This window comes from Rhinolophus ferrumequinum, chromosome 12 (assembly GCF_004115265.2).
Source record: "Rhinolophus ferrumequinum isolate MPI-CBG mRhiFer1 chromosome 12, mRhiFer1_v1.p, whole genome shotgun sequence".
NCBI lineage: Eukaryota > Metazoa > Chordata > Mammalia > Chiroptera > Rhinolophidae > Rhinolophus > Rhinolophus ferrumequinum.
In genome coordinates this window covers 55,168,609-55,187,491 of record NC_046295.1, presented here as the reverse complement: position 1 = coordinate 55,187,491, position 18,883 = coordinate 55,168,609, and the positions used below count along the sequence as shown (strand labels likewise).

The 18,883-nt window shown below is 49.7% G+C and overlaps 1 protein-coding gene across 2 annotated transcripts in view; it reads right to left on the bottom strand.

The window, feature by feature from the left end:
• COL15A1 (collagen type XV alpha 1 chain) overlaps positions 1–18,883 on the bottom strand; it is a 99,316-nt gene that overhangs the window by 49,158 nt on the left and 31,275 nt on the right. For both annotated transcript variants that reach the window (XM_033124147.1, XM_033124148.1), the window contains 7 exons: positions 16,152–16,699; positions 14,893–14,967; positions 13,317–13,397; positions 7,428–7,575; positions 4,240–4,349; positions 2,362–2,517; positions 901–1,053 (listed from right to left, as the gene is read on the bottom strand). In XM_033124147.1, coding sequence (XP_032980038.1) covers positions 901–1,053; positions 2,362–2,517; positions 4,240–4,349; positions 7,428–7,575; positions 13,317–13,397; positions 14,893–14,967; positions 16,152–16,699 — 1,271 coding nt within the window. The remainder of the gene's footprint in view (positions 1–900; positions 1,054–2,361; positions 2,518–4,239; positions 4,350–7,427; positions 7,576–13,316; positions 13,398–14,892; positions 14,968–16,151; positions 16,700–18,883) is intronic.

The window sequence follows — 18,883 nt, the reverse complement described above, 5'->3', positions numbered from 1 at the left end:
AGGCACCCAAGACGTGGTCAGTGAGGCTGGCCAGGCCAGACCCTGGGAGCCTCGCAGGCCAGGTGGGGGAATGGGCAGGGTCTGCAGGAAGGCTGCTCCCACCAGCAGTGGAGGGAGAGGATGGGGGCAGCCAGGCAGGGGCCTCAGCCAGTGGCTCAGGGGCCTCAGGGTGGCTCAGTCCAGGGGGCTGGCACTGGAGAAAGGTAGAAGGGGGCGGGTCCACCATGTATTTAGGTAGAAAAATCAAGTGCTTGATGGGATCTGGAAAGGAAAGAAGAGGGAAGAGAATCCTGGATCAGGACTGGGAATGATGGTCCCATTCATTTGAGGTGGCAACTCAGGAGGAGCAGAAATGAGGAGTCTAGGTTTGAATCTGCTGAGTTTGAAGAACACGCAGGACACCCATTACAGTGACATTACAGGGACAGACTTGCCAAGTGTCCTGGAATGCTAGTGTCCTGCCTTTAGAAGCTGGGAACAGTGTCTCCGCGCTGCCTAGGGAGAGCGCTGAAGACGTCTGGCCACGCCCAAGGACCTGCCTGCACCCCGACCCTCCACTGTGCTCTGACAGCCTGTGCTCACCACTCCCGCAAACAGGCCATGGCTGAGCCCTCTGTCACCTCCACTCAGCCCAGCACTCCAACTCCCTGGCCCAGAGCCGTCCTGCGGAGGTGGTGGGCCCTTGCACCAGCCCTGGGACTCAACCCCACCTCCCTGACTCACCCGTCCCCCCAGGCTGACTTCTCACAGGCATGCACAGTGGAGTATTGGTTAAGGAGGTGCCCCTGCCCCATTCAGGCTTCTCTGGATTTGCTGAACAGAATGAAGACCAGTCCTATGAGAAGGCCATGCTCTGCTCCCAGCCATGACCTCAACCTTCCAGTACTTTACACTCCTTACCACGGTGACCCCTTCCCCAGGGTCCTGGGTGGACATGAAGAGAGCTTGTCTCCCGGTGGGCAAACCGGCAGCCTCTGCTTCCCAGTCACTGCTGGTGGCCATCTCGGTCTCCCCTGTTGCTAATGCTGCAGAACCTTCTTCAGTATCTGGACCCTGAATAGGAAGACACCACGAGGGGCCAGGTCAGTAGTCCACTGTGCTGTGGCTGGAGGGAGTGGACCGCGGGGGCCTCGCCCTCACCTTCAAAGCACTTGCACATCCAAAACCTCGCCTTATACCACTGCCCTGACTGTGGCACCCACACAGACACCTGGACCTCACACGGCACTCAAGGTGTTAGCACCCTGGCCACTACGAGGCCTGTGTGTTCATCCCACTCCTCCCTGCCAACCTCCGTGACGTGGCACCCATCGCAGTCTTTGCCATCTTCCTTCTACTGCTCTTGAGAGTGGAGCTTCCAAGTCATGGTGTGGAGACAAAACCGGGTTCTGGGGTGCAGAGCTCTCTTGTGGAGGGGGTTGGCTAGCCTCAAAGACCACCTCCTCACCTTCCTCTCCTAGTTCAGGGCCTCTGCCTTCCATCCCTCCCATATCCCTAAGCTGCCCTCCCTAAGGTCACCAATAGTCACGGTGACAGATCCAACAGACGCCCTGTTCTGCGGGCCTTCACTCACTGGGAACCCTGGCAGGATCTGACATCATTAACAAAACTCAGAGCGACACCACCACCCTGGCCTGGAAGGAGACACAGCCTTCGCGTCCCCCACCTCCAGACTTGCTCCACCCATCCTTTCTCCACTCAGGGTCAGGTGGTCTTTCTCATACCTACTCTGACTATGTCACTTCCTTCTTTAATACCCTTCGGGGACTCCCTATTTCAGCTGAACACTCTCAGGCTCCTTCTCATGGCTTCCTCGGTCTCAGAATCCTCTCCAGTCGTATTTGCCTGCCTCCCCCCATACACACCTGAGCCCACGGGCAGGCAGCTGCACTTCTTTAGACCTTTGTGTGCCATGTTGATGCTTCTAGGCCTTTGCTCGTGCTGGTCCCCCTCCTAGAAAACCTGTCTTCCTCCCATCTTCTAAGCACAGCCTGGGGCTCATCTTCAGCAGCCCCTTTCCGCAGGAAGGCTCCCTGGGCCCATGAGCCTGGGTTCTGGCCCTCTTTTTGGTGCTTTCAGAGCCCCTTGTGTTTCTCCTATTGTACCTCTTACCCTCTGTTCCCAGGAATGTATTTATTCTATTTAGCTGGCGCCCGGCACAGCACAGCACCCCACAAACATCTACTAAATGAGTCAACAGACGCCTCGGCCTCCAAATGAATGTCTACTTGGATTTGTCCCCACAAGACTGTCACTCTGCGTTGTGCAGATAGATGAGAAAGGCCAGTGACTGCTCCCACCTGAGATGCCCACCACCCCCTTGACAGAGAAGAAGGAGAGTATGCACTCTGAGCTGCTTACTGGAGTGACCCCTTCCCCGGGGTCCATGGTGGACATGGAGAGGGCCAGCCCCTCGGGGGGCACACTGCTGGCCTCTGCTTCCACGGCAGTGCTGATGGTCTTCTCGGCCTCCCCAGCTGCTGCTGTTGCTGCCAAACTTTCTTCAGTATGTGGACCCTGAAACACAGGCATCCTGATGACCACGTCCTCATCTATGTGCCTGTGGCCGGAGAGAACAGACTGCCCACACCCCTCTATCGTCTTCAGTTTCTGTAGCTTCTTTCGCCTCCTGCACCAGTGGCTGAGAGATCTCTACCTCCTGAGTCAACCTGCTCCGGCTCTAGACACTTCCATCCAGACACATCCCCTCCCTGTGACTTCTCCTATGTGCCCATTCAGAAGCCTCAAGAACAAGTCGAATGTCTTTCCCATGACGGTGCTTCAAGACATGCAGGCGGCAACCCCATCCTCCTCAGCCTTCTCCAGACGGGATTCCTGCTTCCTCTCTTACCCTGTGACTAAGTTTTCTTGGGAAATGCATAACCTCCGAAGGTTACGCAGCAGATGCAGGGAATGGAAACAGAGCAGCTTTGGCTACTGTCTTAGCTCAGTTTCTCTTGGTATATATTTTTTTTAAATTAATTTTGGAGTTGTTTTGTTTTGCATGAAGTAGTTCTTCTGGATACTAAAAACACTAAGCTGATCAAAGTAAGACAGGTTTCCTTGCTGCAGGACTTCTCAGAGCCTATAAGGAAGATAAAATAATGGAGCATTTCCTAAACTTCTTTGACAGTAGAACCCTGTTTTCATATAACATATTAAGTCCTTTTTTTGGACATAACAATTACTGTCCAAAAAAAAAAAACACCAAAAAGCAAAAAACAACAACAAAAAAAAATACAGAAAAATGATGATGTCACGGATTTTAAAATGAGACTCTTTTGACTCAATTTCACCTAAAATCCTAAAGGGCTTTACAATGAAGTACAATGAACTAATTAATTGTACAATTAAGTACAATTCCACAGGTACCTTCCACGTGCTAAAAGAAGGAACCAGACCACTTATGTGAGACATACTAAGAGACAATGAGATGAAATCGGTTCTAACAACATTAGCCCGTCACCTGCCTCTGGTCTATATCAGAAAAAGAAAAGAATTCATTTTGGGGGAGTAAGAATTCCTTTGGAGAGAATTTTCAGTGTGCTGTGGCTTTCTCCTTCCTCTCTCCTCACTATAAACCATTTGGTGAGCTGCATATGTATTCCTTGGAATTTGGGAGACAAAGGGACTGAATGTTTGATATTGTGCTGGTTTGGACATTGAAAATACCTGTAAAAATAGGCTGTTACCAGATAGTGACTAGGAAAGTCTGAGAAGTGTGTTTTCATCCCAGGATAGTGGAAAGATTGAGCTGATCCTGTGAGATGTTAGCAGAGGCCACTGGGAGAAAAAGACGTTCTTTAAGTTGGCCCTCTACTGTATCCACCATTCTAAAAATTGGCTTTGTGGGTATAAAAGCCAATTACCAAACCACAGAATGGACGCACATGCAGTTAATCTGATTCTGTCTTGAAGGGGCTCAAAGAGCAGAAAGAGGCTGTGTGTCTTCACAATTGAGCAGAAGGGAGGCAGGTAGCCCAGTGAGGATGCAGGATTCATGCCGGACCTGTCAGCTTGTGCTGCATCTCCTTGCCCAGCCCTGGTGTGTCCCTGGAGAGTCTCTGGGGCCCTAGCACTGCTGCCTCCTCTGTACCAGCAGGAGGGAGGCAGTCTCCACTACATTTAACCCCAAACCCTTGTGGTTCACTACAGTGCCCAAAACACGTGGCCATCAAGGCTGAAAGAAGCAAACAGATGTACCACTGATTTAGCAAATGAAATTTACCGTCCACTCACCTCTTCAGTGACATGAAGGAAGGCCCCATCCCCAGAGCCAATGTCTGTAATGGGGGTATCGTCCACAGTAGGAAGTGCCTCTAGTGTGTCATTCTGGATCTCACCAGACCCTAAGGAAGCAGGCATTCTGTAATTAATAACTGCATTTTGCAGTCTTGAAAAACAAGAGGTACCTCTTCACTGACAGTCTTGAAAAGATGTTCAGAATACAGGATTAAGAGGGGGGAAAACAAGTTGCCAAAAACCAGATGTTGAAAGGCAATTTTACAAGGTGGCTTGGATCACAGGCTCTGGCACCAACTGCAGGGCTGGAACCCCGCTTTGCTCCTTTGTGACCTGTGACAAGTCCTTTTACCCGGGCCTCACGCTCCTCATCTATAAACTGGGGATAATCCCTATCTCATAGGGCTGTTTTGAGGATTGTGTGCTATAAAGATGAAATAAATCAATGCAAGAAAAGCATCAAGGACAGCCCCTGGCATAGAGTTAGCAATCGATAAATATTCATGGTCAGTGTGGTGCTCTATTTGTAAAGGGAGAAAAACTATATGTGAGTATACATGTTTTATTATCACATAGTAATATAGTTATTATATAACATATAATATATAGATATATATGGACATACCCTCTGTGTGGGTGCAGATAAACAACGCACACTTGGCTAAACCACAATACTTAATATTGGTTTCTTCCAGAGGATAGGAGAGGAAACCACTGTTTTTTTGGTTCATACAACTCTGCATTGATTGAACTGCTACCACAAGCACATATTTCTTTTGCAATTTAAAAAGCACATGGAGTCCTAAAGCAAAGAAAAAGAAAGTCTGCTACCATGAATGCATGCCTGTAACAGGCTGGGCCCCGGGCTAAGCAAGTCTCGTGCCCTCCATCACTTAATCTTCCCGCTACCCGCCCCTCTGTCCTCCCTCCAAGGACCTTCCCACCACTGGCAGCAGGTAGACAGAGCCAGGGCAGATTCCCACATTTTCAGTCTCCCCACGTTCACCCCACGACACGTGTGTCCTGCTCTGATCTGTACATTAGCACCTTATTATTATGAACCCCACTCTGCAGAGGAGGAACAGGTCCCACAGAGAGCTGGTGGCTGGGAGAGGCCCTGAAGCCAGATTCCCTGTCCCCATGCCCCGTCACGCGTGTCCCTTGCTATGAACAGGGTGTGGGGGTGCTGAATTATTCAAGGGACTCTGTGCACACAAAACCACCAAATGAGACCCCATTCCCTCTCTCGCGTCCTCCCGGCTCCGACCACCAGGGGGCACTGTGCACGCAGTGGCCAGACCCCGGGCCTCTGGGTCCCTACCCCTTGGAGGATAAAGTTGGGAGTGGCCTGTGCTCTGGGGCAAGATGGAGTCAGGGAAACTTGGAATAAAACTATTAGGTGGTTTTCCCTAGCCAGGGATAGGGCTCGGGGTTCAGGCCCCTTTTCCACAACATCTGGGTTATTTACCCAACAAGAAGAACGGGAAAATTTCAGCCAGCTCGGTTGTTTTCCTTTGGCCCTTTGTCTGCCAGAGAAGGAGTCTGGCTGATCCCAGGGAACAGGCGAGTTGTGCTTGGATCTGGGTCTGCTTTTGGCTCCCCCCTCCTGTGAATTCACCCCTCAGTCTAGGAGAGGCGCTCGCCCCAGGTCCTGCAGCCTCTGCCCCTCCTCAGAGATCCTCATTCCGCCGGGAGAAGAGCATTTGCAATTCATAAACCACTTCCACGCCTCTCATCCACCCTGGAGGCAGGGATTATGAACGCTCCCAGGGGATAGTTAAAGAATCTAAAGCTTGGAAACGTTAAGCAGCTTGCCCCAGGAACCAACAGCAAAGAGGTGACAGAGCAGGGCTTCCATCCAAACTGTCTGCTCCGCTCCCCAGTCTTTCCACAGCAACACCCTGACTCCTTGGCTGTATTATAATTTTATTAAATTATCATACCTTTCTTTTTTTTTCTAAGCAGTACTGCCTACCTTCTCTCACCCACAGATTTCCCAAGTTTAGTTGTTAAAATAACATTCATTTACTGAGGGCAGAAGTAAAAAAGAACAATGACATATATGATTGTAAAAGACATGTAAACGACAGAACCAAGAAAAGAAATCCTACCGCCCACAATCCTACCACCCAGAGATAACTACTCACAGCATTTTGTTGTACATTATTCAAACACACACACCCACATTGCTCTACATGGCTATATTTAAATAGATATGAATAACATATACTCAAAAGCACTCACCACTTTCAGAGCTGCACATATGAATGAAATACAATTTGCCCAACCAATCCCTACTGTGGGTTCCTGGGTTGTGTTTTGACCTTATACTTAAATCTCGGTGTTCTGGCATTGGCGGTAACTGGATCTGAAATGGGTACCCCTCTGATACAGGGCAGAAAATGCGGGTCGATCCCAGGCCTGGGGCACATGTCAACCTACCGCCTGGGGGATCACATCAGATCTTGGGGTTTTGCCCGTGCTCCTCTGTATGGCTGGGCTTGTGCTCCTCTGTATGGTTGGGTGGGGCCCAGACCCCTGGATGGGAGACAAGGCCAGCACAACCCACAGGGCCTGCCGCTGACCTCCTGGGTGCCTGCCCCTCTCTGGCCATCAGTTAGTTTTCCCATGTGTGCCACACAGGAGTTTTGATGGGTTGATCGTCTGAGAATTGAGGCGTTTGTGGCTGAGGCTAGGAAGGATGGGGATTCTGGAGTCAGGCCTGGGCACTGGCTCTCTTCCACCACCCACTAGTCTGTGTGATTATGGGCACGTCACTCACCTCTGAAAGCATCAGTTTTCTCATCTGTAAAATACTGATTGATAATAGTAGCTAGGAGACGTATGGTCGGGATTGGAGATGCAGTATGTAAATACTTGGCACACAGTAGGTATTTAATAAGCAGCCACGATTACTATAAGCTTTTCTGTTAAATCTCAGGCCCTTCTGGAGAGGTGGAGTCTGGGGATTGAAAGTTCAGGCCTCTAAGATTAAAAGACAGCTCTGCTATTTACAAGCCAGAGAGCCTCCACTGGGTGGTTTGATTTCCCCACCTTGTTTGTCAAATTCCACGATTATAATTCTTTTCTGAAAGGATTGGGGGGAAGGGTAAATGAGATGCTCTATACCCCATACATCATCAGGCTGGGCCCACTGTCATCGTGAGGGCACAGCCAGGACTTGCCTGGCTCAGGGCTGCTGTGCAGGACGACGCTCAGGTTGGTGGTTTCCGGGGTCCCCTCAGGTACAGGCTCCCCGGAAAGCTCCTCATTCTCAGAGGGGGAGGATGGAGTTGGAGGTATGTTTATGGGTTCAACTTTTGCTTCTTTAAACTGAAGGGAGAAAAAAAAAGAGACGCAGAAGGATTTACTTGGCAGGAAAGCATTAAAAATGGCAGTGAATATCACGGGAGAAAAAAACATATCTGTAAAGTGCTGAATGAACCCAGAAAGAAGAAAGCCTAGCCCTGCCTACTATATACCTGGCCAATCACTGAACCTTCCAGGGCCTGGAAAGGTACATGCGAGGAGCAACTTAATTCTGCTCAGTTTGCAGCGAGACTCTGCTAATCTCTGAGCACAGAGACCACATTTCTGTATCCCTGTATCCCAGGCCAGCACAGAGGGGGTGCTCAATGAAGGTCTGTTAGATGAGGGAACGAATGAATGAACAAATGAATGAAGCAGGCTGCACTCAGTAAATGCTGTATAAATCCAATGCCAGAGGTGCACTGGTCATCAAGGCCTCTGAAAATAAGAGATAGGTATGGTTTTATTTCTAGGAAACTTCAGCTTCTCTGGGTGGCTTTGCCAAAGCCAGCCAATGTCTTAACCAACTTTACTAGGCAAAAACCAACAAACAGAAAACGCCAAGAGTTAGAAACACGGAGCAGGTCAGAGGTCTAGGCAGAAATCCTGATGCGTAGGCAGCAAAGGTCATGACACCATCGCCAGACTCAGGAGCAGGCAGCAGCTCTGGAGACCCAGGACTTATCAGTGTTCAATTAGTCTCCTCACTTTCTGAGCTCAAGGTGCTGGGGGTGGGGGTTGAATGGAAGGACCCTGATGACAACTCTTGGATGTGTGGTGTAAACAAGAAACAACTAAGACACTAAGCTTTCAGGGGTTAATTTGTAACTGTAGCCATCACTTACCTACCCTGACTAATGAGAGTAGGTTATTTCCTTCATGTCAGAATCTAGTATATAAACAATGAATTTATGGTCCATCAGAACACGGAGGATTCTTATGGGCCCCATAACTTAGGATCTAATGGCTCAGTTCTGACAATCACATTTGGGCCGAATCCCAGCTCTCCACTTATTAGCTATGCTATGTTGGGCAAGTCACGTAACCTCACTGAGCCTCAGCTTTCTCCTCTGTAAAATCGGGCCAATGATAACCACTGACAAGGTATCAGATACAAGAAGGTGCTCAGCAGAGGATGAGCCCGTCAAGGGCAGCTGACGTCAACATCATTAGAATTCCAGAGTTTAAGAAAGACCAACACCTCGATAGTGATTTTCTCTGGGTGTTGGTATTAAAGATGGTTATTTTATCTTTTATTTATCTGCACTTGCAGTTTTTTAAAATAATGAATGCAGTATATTTTTGTACTGAAAAAAAAAGATATAGTCTATTGTACTGCAAAATCTCCAGGGTAGAGGCAGGGATGGAAGGCTTCCAGGAGCTGGGCCTTGAAGAATGAGCAGTTTCAGAAAGCAGTGACAGGGGGAGGCTTTGAGGTGAGAAAGGATACAGCATTGTCAGGGCCTGACGACCATCACTTGGCGAGGATTTGAGGATGGAAGCAGGGGGACAGAGCCAGGACGCAGAGAGAGGGAGGGGGGCTGATGCTTTGGTGAGAAGCCTGGCCATGGACCTGGGGCATCTGTGTGGTATTAGGCTAGGAAGTTGACTCTGGTGCTGATGAGAACAAAGATTTGGGGAGTTGAGGTTAGGACAGAAGACCAGGAGGTTGCACTAAAGAAGCCCGGGGAGGCAGGAACCAGGCAGTGTGACGGGAGCGGAGAGCAGGTAGCACCCCAGGAGAGGCCGTGAAGACCAAGTAGGACTTCCCCATCACTCCCCCAGCTGCCTAGTGACCTGGCAGGGCCGTAAGGATCCTGTCACAGGCAGTCTTCCTCTCCCTGCCAGCTCCAGTGGGGAAGCCACTCCACCAGGATTCTCTGATGGTCTCAAGAAAGCCCATCTCTAGCCTGGAGCAAGGCTGCTAGTGGCTGGAAGTAAAGTTGCTTAATAAGGGACTTGGGCTTTGAAACAAGGCAGGTAGAGCAGAGAGCATGTGGGAAACACAGGACAGCAAGGTAAGGGAGCGCTGAGCTCTGTAACTCCAGGTGGCAAAGGTTGAGTTCCATGAAAATACGGACTCCAGTCTGTCGGCCAAAAACCTCTTTTGGCAAACTCCAAACAAGGCCGACACAAGGCCCTGTTCAAGGGCAGAGCTGGAACCTGGTGCGCTGACCCTCAGAGATCAGGGTCAGGCGTCCTGCCTCCCACGGGTGGCTGCTGGTTTTTACGGGTTAGTGTGGATGCAGAACCAGTGTGGCCTGTGACAAAACAGGAATGTTGAGTCTTAAGACCTTTTTTATTAAAAGTGTGGTGATTTGCTGAGTCCACACTCCCATTCAACACATATTTCCTGAGGCCCCACTGTGTTAGGCCTTTGGCTGGTACCCGGGGATACAGAAATGAATAAATAAGGCAGAGTGTCTGTCCTTAAAATGTTGGACTATGGGGGAGACACAGACGCAGATGCAGACACAACTAACTGTGACTGAATGTGACGTGTGGGACAGCAGAAGTGAGAGCCAAGCAGGGGGAGGGGAGTTGGCAATGGCCTCTACTGAGGGGTTGTTAAGTGGATCCTGAAGGATTAGTAGGAGTTGGCCAGGCACAGTGGGGGCAGGACGCAGAACCCAGGAACAGGCATGGACGAAGGGTGAAAGTTCTCGGTGTGTTTGGGAAACGGGGAGCATTTAGGAAGAGAGAGCCTGACCGCGGATCAGAATCACCTACAGAGCTTTCTGTGAGGACAGATTCTTGGACTCCACTCCAGACCTACTGAGCCTGAATGTCCAGGTATACAGCCCAGGCAAGAGTCTTTTTCTAAAAGAATTCCCACCCTCCCCCCACCCACCGTCCGCCACATACACAACTTTGATGCACAGCCAGGGCTCAGAACCATAGGAGTATTAATTCTAACTCAGCATAAGACAGAACTTTCCAGAAATGGAAAGGCGTGTCAGCAGAAGCTGACTTAGCAGGGGGAAGAGTAGGGTAGCAGGGATTCCTACCCTAAATGGGGAAGGAGGTGAGGAGGGCCTGGCTTTTTAAGTCTCTGAAGGCTCAGGCAGTCCATGATTCAGTTCGCTGGTCATGGCTTGTGTCTTGAAGGGTGGCAGTTGGAAAGGGCAAGAACAGGTGAGTGAGACTCATCCCAAGAGAGAAGCCAGACAGAGAGGGGAGGGGAAGGTTTGAGAATGAAGAGTGAATTCCCCTGTCCTGCAGGGGTTTTCAGGGAGGGGAGCCCTAAAGGGGTGGCCAGGGAGGGGAGCTCTGGAGCCCTTCCAGGAGATAGTGCAACAGGAAATCCCAGCGCTGGGGTGACATGACTGACAGTGCCCTGGTTTTGCCAGAGACCGGGCTCTGCCGCCTCCTAGTTGGGCAGCCTTGGACAAAACTCTTCACTCTTCGATACCTCAGTGCCTCCTCTCTGGAATGAATGGAAAAACACTGCCCTGCAAAGAGGGCTAATGGGAGTGAGTACCCTGCTAAAGCTCGTGGAAGGGATTCTATCGAAGTTAGCATCAGGATCCGCAGCTCCAGGACCACCAGGCCCAGAGCCACAGCCCTGGGGGGGAGCTGAGGGGGGTCCTCTTAAGGATGGAGGGCAGCCATAGGGGTCTGGCCTGCCCGCTGGCAGCCCCCGCCACCAGCCAACCAGAAGGCAGGTTGTGGAGAGGGGTCCCTAAGAGGAATGGGCACTCTAACACATCATCCGAATCCTCACCATAACCTATGGTCAATAGTAACAACAAATGTTCACTGAGAGCTGCCCGTACCTTGCACAGCCACGTGTTTCACACGGGTCAATTCATCCAACTCCCACACTAACCCCGTGAAGCAGGTCTGCTCCATTCTAACCGAGGAGGAAACTGAGGCTCTGGGAGGTGAAGTTACCGGCTCCAAGTCAACAACCAGTAAGTGGCAGAGTTGAACTCACGCTTGGTGGGACGACGATTGGTACCAGCTCACTTACAAACACGGAGAAGAGTAGGGTTGGAGAATATAGAAAGGAAAGTGTCTGGGGTGCCCCAGAGGACAAGAGTCCATCAAATCACTTTTTTCACTTCCCCAGACACTTTGGGAGTTTATTATGCATCCATTCCCAGCTGCAGCGCACACCTACACGTGCCCTGCACTAAGGAACCCTGGCCCAGGGGAGGAGGCCCAGGCTAGGGTCCTGGCTCCATCCCCGTGCGACCCTGGCAAAGTCACTCTGCCTTCCTGAGTGTCCATCCACTGTCATCTCCCGTGCAGGGTTGTTGTAAGGATTAACTTAAGTCATATATACAAAGCACCAGACACACAGTGGGTAGCAAGAAATGCTGGTCCTCTTCCTTCCCCTATCATTTCTCTATTTCTGTCCAAAGCTGCTTGGCTTCAATGCCTCCTCCACCAGAAAGCCCTCTCTGAGCAGGCCTCACCTCCATGATTATCACGTGCTCGCAAACCCTGACCCCGTTTCCTGTCTGTCTCCCAGGGCTGTTTTGGGTTACGGGCATCTCTGCCTGAGTCAGCCTCACTCCCAGCTATGAACTGGTGCACCGAGGGGCAGCATCAGCCTCGAAGGCCCAAGGCACCACCCTCTGTGGCCTGGATGTGCTCATAGAGTGGCCAAGTGTTGATGGGCACATAGGACTGCAGAACTGTTCAGAGTAGTCACCGCCTCGGCAGCCACCTTGGAGCCTTAATTCCTCTATCCAAGCTGCCCAAGAACTGGCTATGGTTCTGGGGATAAACTTCTGCAACACCGCCGAGGCCAGCAACTCAGAGTCATGGCCTGAACCCTGGATGGGGCATCGGGAACCTGTGCTCTAGCCCTAGCTCTGCTCCCGTACCCTAGAGCCAGTTTCTTCCCCACACTGGGCCTCAGCTTGCCCATCTGTACTAAGGGCAGTTTTCTGTACACCTCTGTGCAGAAACATGTGACCTTTAAGTCCCTCCAGCACTACCAGGCTATGGTCCTATTCTTCCTCACCCACACCTGTGTCACCAGAGGTCTATAATTTACAGCCTCTGCCTTATTTCCATCTCTCTGCTCTTCTGTCAGAGCTGAGTTTATAGAGTGAGCCAGAGGAGCTCTGGCAGTGGAGGAGCCTGCTGGGGCTTCCTCCTTCTATGCCTCAGACCCTGCTGGCTGTTTGCATTAGAATGGCCTCCTTGGTGTCTCCACAGTCTGACTCATTGCTTTCGATACCACTGCCTCGTCTGGGCCACAGGCTGCATTCCCCGGAGGGAGGATGGCTGACCTTTCCCTGGGGCCAGAAGTGAGGTCCTGGGAGGACTTTGCAACACAGGAGTGGGGGCCTGACTCCCTTCTCATAGTCAGAGTCCCGAGCAAATATTACAGTAGCCACCATTGCGGTCCACACTTCCTCGTGCCAGGCACGGGTCTGAGACCTGGCCCTGCACCCCTCAAAATAGGACTCTGGTTACTGTTTGGTAGAAGAGGAGCTGAGGCACAGAGAGGCTGAACAAGTTACTCAAGGTCAGAGAGCAGGGAGGCAATAGAGCACAACACTTGCCTCTGGACAGCCCTCTCCTGGCCGCAGCACAGGGTGGCTCCCAGGTAACTGCTGTGAGCTTACACTGGGGATTTTGCAAAATGCCTGTTGGCCAGTACTTTCCTGCCCTCCCCAGAGGAGCCAATGATTAAAGTCTGAGAACAGAGCTAAAGAGAGAGGGCAGACCTGGAGCTCGGGGCACTCTCCAATCTCTCAGCTCCCAAAAGCTGAGTAGGGTGACAAGATATGGCACCCAGCACTCACCGGGGCTTGAGTGTAGACATCGGCTTCTAAGATCTCAGCAACTTCGTCTGTCTCCTGAAGCCCACTGGTTTCTCCTGACGCCTGTGTGCAGACAAGTGATGCCAGACAGGGGGGAAAGTCAGAGAAATTGCCTCTTATAGAGGAATGGTGTGTGTGTGTGTGTATGTGCACCAGAGAGAGACGGACAAAGACAGAGAGTTGGGATTGAAGAGAGAGCACGTGTGCATATGCTTGACAATTTTTTTGTTTCCTTCTACATTTTATTGCTCAAACATACACAAAAATACAATCAATTTAGTCTAACATACCTACTTTCATTTTGTCTAGGTTCCCTTCAATCTCTGTCAAAAGGCACTCCCAATCTTTGCATGTCTTTCACCGGGATTCGACGCTGAGAACAGTTACACTGGAAGCATGTCTTCCTGTTGCTACCTAATCTTCATAATTAGGCTTCTACTGGCAGCCAAGAGCCTGTGATTTTTGCCATGACTTTGTAAACAATACTTTATTCATAGACTCTTGGGTTTTTCCTACTTTTTCAACATTAACAGCAATGCAGAGATGAATGAATAAATACGCTTAAGGTTTCCCTCTCAGCTTCACAAGAATGTCAGGCCCAGGTTGTGGCCTCAAGGAGTGCAAACATTCTGACCGAGCCAAATTCCCCCTTGGAGGGGCTTTCTGACTAAATCTCCAGTAGCTTTTACTAAATGAATGAAATCAACTTTTGTTTTGGGGTTGACGCCACCCGGAGAGGAACAGAAGTTCTAGGTCTATGCCATGCTCTGCTTGCCTCTGATGTCTGGAATCATGCTATGGCTTCTGCCTGGAACACCTTTGCCTCTTCATCTGACTAACACTCGCTTGTCCTTGGTCAGGCCTTCACTCCTCCCTGACCTGCTGCACGTTCTTCTTCTCTCACCTCTTGCTCCCACCCAAACCGTAGCGTTTCGGTGAAGGGTGTGTATGTGTGTGTGAGCAGCCTGAGGATGGAGACCGTTCCTGGTTTATGCCTTAATCTCCAGCATTTCCCCAGGTCTGTCACCTAGAAGGTGGCTCAGTAAATCCTGGAAGCAGGGAGGGAGGAAGGAAGAGAGAGAGGCAGGGGAAAAGGACCCATCTTTACTTCCCTGTCCACCACCCCACTTCCAACTTAAGAGCTGATTCATTTGCCAAGCATAAAAGCTAAATTTAGGTTCATTTTTTATAGGAATTTACACCCAAGATATCTTAAGAGTTTTAGCTTCGATTTTAGAATCCTGACACCCTTTCTTGACAGGAAGTGTGGAAACCAGGCCACTGACTGCCATACTCATGGAAGAACCTAACACCTCAGAAGAAGCACAGCTCCCCCACACCCACGAAAGAGATGGCTGAAGTTCTTAAAAATAATAAAATAAAGCTAGGAAGCTCAAAATAGGATTTGAGGCAGACTTGCCAAGAGGAGAGATTTTAGAGATTCCATGACGTTGGGGATGAAGAATTGCTTGGGCCCCTTGCCTTTCTCTGGCCGACTGGCTGCTGGGGCTATGGGGGCCCACTGTGGGGACGGTTTGGGGGTGTGTGGAGGACTCACCGAGGATTCTTCAGCGTCACACATCTCCTCAGGAGTCCTGGGGTCAGGGTGGATGGTGAGCTGCTGTATGGAGCCCTGGGGAAAAGCAGACGGGTCAGAAGCTTCTGCCTGCACATCTACAGCACGACCACCAGGGGAAACTGGCCTGTCTTTGTAACGGAGAAGACCCAGGGAGAGGACGGGTGTGAGAATATGTTGCCTGTTAGCCGTGACAAGAAAGCCAAGCCACCTCTTGGCCTGCTTTCATTTAGGGGGGACTCTGCTTGAGCCAAGGTAACGTGAGCTCCACTAGTCGGAGAGGCCCTAGGGGAGGATTGTGTTCAAAGCTCAGACTAACACAGCAGCCTCCTAACTGGTCCCTAGGTCCCCAGCCTGTCGGCTAGACACTAATATGCATGTCTCCCCTCTCCCAGAAAGTGTGCTTCCCCTGTAGCTGGAAGCTTCTTAGCTGGAAGGCCTTGTCCCAAGAAGAGCTGCCAGCCAGCCTCCGTGCCTCCTCTCTCACTTCCTCTCCTCACACCGGACAGCTCGTTCTCCAGGACACAGCCAGATTAAGTGTCTTAAAAACATTAATTGGATTTTAACTTCCTAAAACCCTCAGTCTTCCACTGTACTACAAATAAACCCAAACTCCACCCCACAGGAAGGTCTTGAATCAGTAAGCACAAAGTGAGTACAGCTGCTGACTAAATGAATAACTACAATAACTTAGGGATTTTCTTTAGAATGGCTTATTCATGAAAAAGCCCATTTTGACAGTAAAGTCAGTTTTCTGATATTTTTTTCAGAGCACGTTGTCCTAAAGGAGAAAGAAACTCCTTCCCTCAGGCATTCTAGCGAATTCTACCTTTGCAGAAATTACTTACGTGAATCTGCCACCCGTAACCAAAGGTAAAAATCACTGATGGATATAACAAACCTTGCTCTTTATATAATACTTTAAAATGCACAAAGGGCTTTCACACTGGCTATCTCACTTGACTCTACAATCCCATGGCATAGGTTTTCTTCTCCCTACTTAAAGATAAGAAAACACAGAGAGGATCAGAAAACCCAGGTACTGTCTAACACCACCGGGCTACATTGAAAACTCGGGCCTGGCATCTAGGTTTTGGATTCTGGGCCCAGCGTTCTTCCCAGCATGCATAAATGCCTCTTTGAGGACACAAGCATAAAATCCTAACAAGAATAGTTGCTCATGTTTGTTGCACGGTGAGTCTGTGTCCAGCGAACCCCTGATGTGCAGGGCTTGGACTCACAGTGAATTTCTCCAGCCCCGTGGCTCCTGCATTGCCGATGAAGATTCCCGCACTGGACTCAAAAGCCAAGGCCTGGGAGGACCGCTGAAAGGGGGTGTGGCTGTGCTCCTTGCAGTCCATGATGAGGGTCACTTCCTCGTCCTGGACGATCACAGCAAAGCGGTTCCACCTGTGGGTCATCACGGGCACGGAGAAGGCAGCAGCCTCATGGGACACTCGGGAGCGGGGCTCTGTGTAGTAGAGAATGACCCGCTGGCGACCATCTTCCACGCCCGAGAGCCGCAGGCCCAGGAAGATGACCTTCTGGAAGGCGTCTGTGATGGCAAAGAGCACGCCGCCTTGGGCGCTGCTGGGCTTCACCGTGACACTGATGGCAAAGTCCCGGAAGAAGGTGGGCGGGATGAGAGTTCTGGCCGGGCGGCCCACGTTGGCGCCAGGCCCAAAGCTGTAGGCAGGGAAGCCACCATAGCCTGTGACAAAGGACACGGATGAGGGCAGAGGGACACCGATGAGCTCCGTGAGGTCCAGGTGGCTCTGGGAAGCCGATTCTGCAGGGAGGGAGAGAGAGGCCATGCTTCACACATATATTCTACTATGCTTGGAAATGAAGGAGAAATGAAAAGTCACGAATGAAATGGGATCCATCAGGACCACACTGTACTTGTTTTTCCTTTTATTAAAATTTATGTTTCAATTATAGTTGACATATGATATCATATTAGTTTCAGGTATACAGCATAGTGATTAGACTTTCACATACCTTACAAAGTGATCACCACGAGTCTGGCAACCATCTGACACCACACAGAGTTACTACAATAAATATTATTGACTATGTTCCCTACGCTGCACTTCATATCCCCATGACTAATTTTATAACTGGCCTTTTGTATATCATAGTCCCACTGTATTTTCTTTTCTTTTCTTTTTTTTTTTTAAGGGTTTTGGATAGTTTTTTTCTTTTTTTTTTAAATTAAAGGTTATTGTAGTGACAATTGTTAGTAAAGGTACATAGGTTTCAGGTGTACAATTCTGTAATACATCGTCTACATATCACATGGTGTGTTCACCACCCAGAATCAGTTCTCCTTCCATCACCATATATTTTGTATTTTCTTAATTATTGTTTTCCAAATTTTTTTGACACCAATCCACAATTAGAAATGCATTTACACGGCAACCCAATATGCACATTTAGATAAATACATATCTGTAACACTGCAATAAATATTTCATAAGACATTATTTCTAATACTCACCAGGCCCTCTGATATTTTCCTTTCTATTTAATAATTCTTTTTCTCTGGTATTTTATTAAAAACATGCTGGAAATGACCTAGTAAATTGATTTCATTAACCACTAATGGGTCATGACCTGCAGTTTGGAAAACATTTAACAATATTTCCTAGAATATTCCCAGAATACATAATGTTCCCCATTAACTTGGAGATTTTTTTCCATTTCTTTCTATGGGACTGGGTAGGTTTGTTTTGTTTTGTTTTGAATGAGATCTACCGTTTAAGTGCCTGGGGCAGGGGAGAGAAGCAAGTGGGACAAAGTAACGTGTTCCTAGACCTTGGGACAATTGAAATTTGCGTAATTGTTATCATTATAGTCACCACTAACATTCCCTGAGCTCTCTCTGAACCAGGCTTTGCTATAAACACTTCACCCACGTTATTAGCTCCATTTACTCTTATAACAACTCTAGGAAGCTAGGTACTATTATCCCCACTTTACTTGGGGGAAAACTTAGAGAAGATAAGAGATTTGCCCCAGGTTAAGTTCCATCCAGGGTTCCAAGCCAGAGCATCTGACCCCTGGTGCTTTTAACCACCACATGCTGAGGAGAGAAATAACAGGGTTCCATTATGGTGGCCTGGAAAGGGAGCCTTGGTCTATTCAACCACTGTTCGCTGAAAGAAGGCTGTGGGCTGGCTTGCAGTGCCTTGCACCCACTCCTGAGGTGATGCCCAAGGTACCAGCTGTGATAGGAAGGCAAGTCCCAGGGAGAGGGGGACAGGTCTCCTGCAGGAAGGGCAATGAATATGCAGGGCCCTTTGGCCTCCGAAGTGAAGCACGATACAGAGGATTCCACCAGCTGAGGAGGCCTGGTGTGAATGAGGGTCAGAATCGAGCAGGGTCCCCCTCCAGAGACCAGGGGCAAAGCAGACTCATGTGGTGACTCCCTGGGCTACAGCCGAAAACCAGAGAATGCTGAGAACCTGACTGACCTCGGGGGGGCTTGGTGGGTTGGTCTCCAGAGAAGACCCAAGACACTCGGGAGAAACACGAGAAAAGTCCCATCTAACAAATCAACCCTGCTCTCCAGTTTAACAACTTTCCTAGCTGGAAAACTAACCAGCTAGGTGACCTTGTGTGAATCACTTAACCACTCCAAGGCTGTGTCTGCCTTTATGATATGGGCAGCACAAGAATGATGAAATGAGACCATCCACACAACCCCAGAAAATATGGTGGTAACACAGTTAACGTTCACTGCTCCTTTTATTACGTCCACTCAACAAGCCCAAAAGGTTGGTGGGCGGGGTTACTGCCCCCACTGACTGATGTGGAAATGGAGGCCAAGATGGGGTCCTAGACACTTTGTCCTGTGTCCCTGGGCTCCCCACACAGAATAATAATGACTGGATTTTTCACGTGGGAATTAGTGCTGTTATCCCATTTTATAGATGCAGAACTAAGGCTTGGGAAGATAGAGTGACTGACC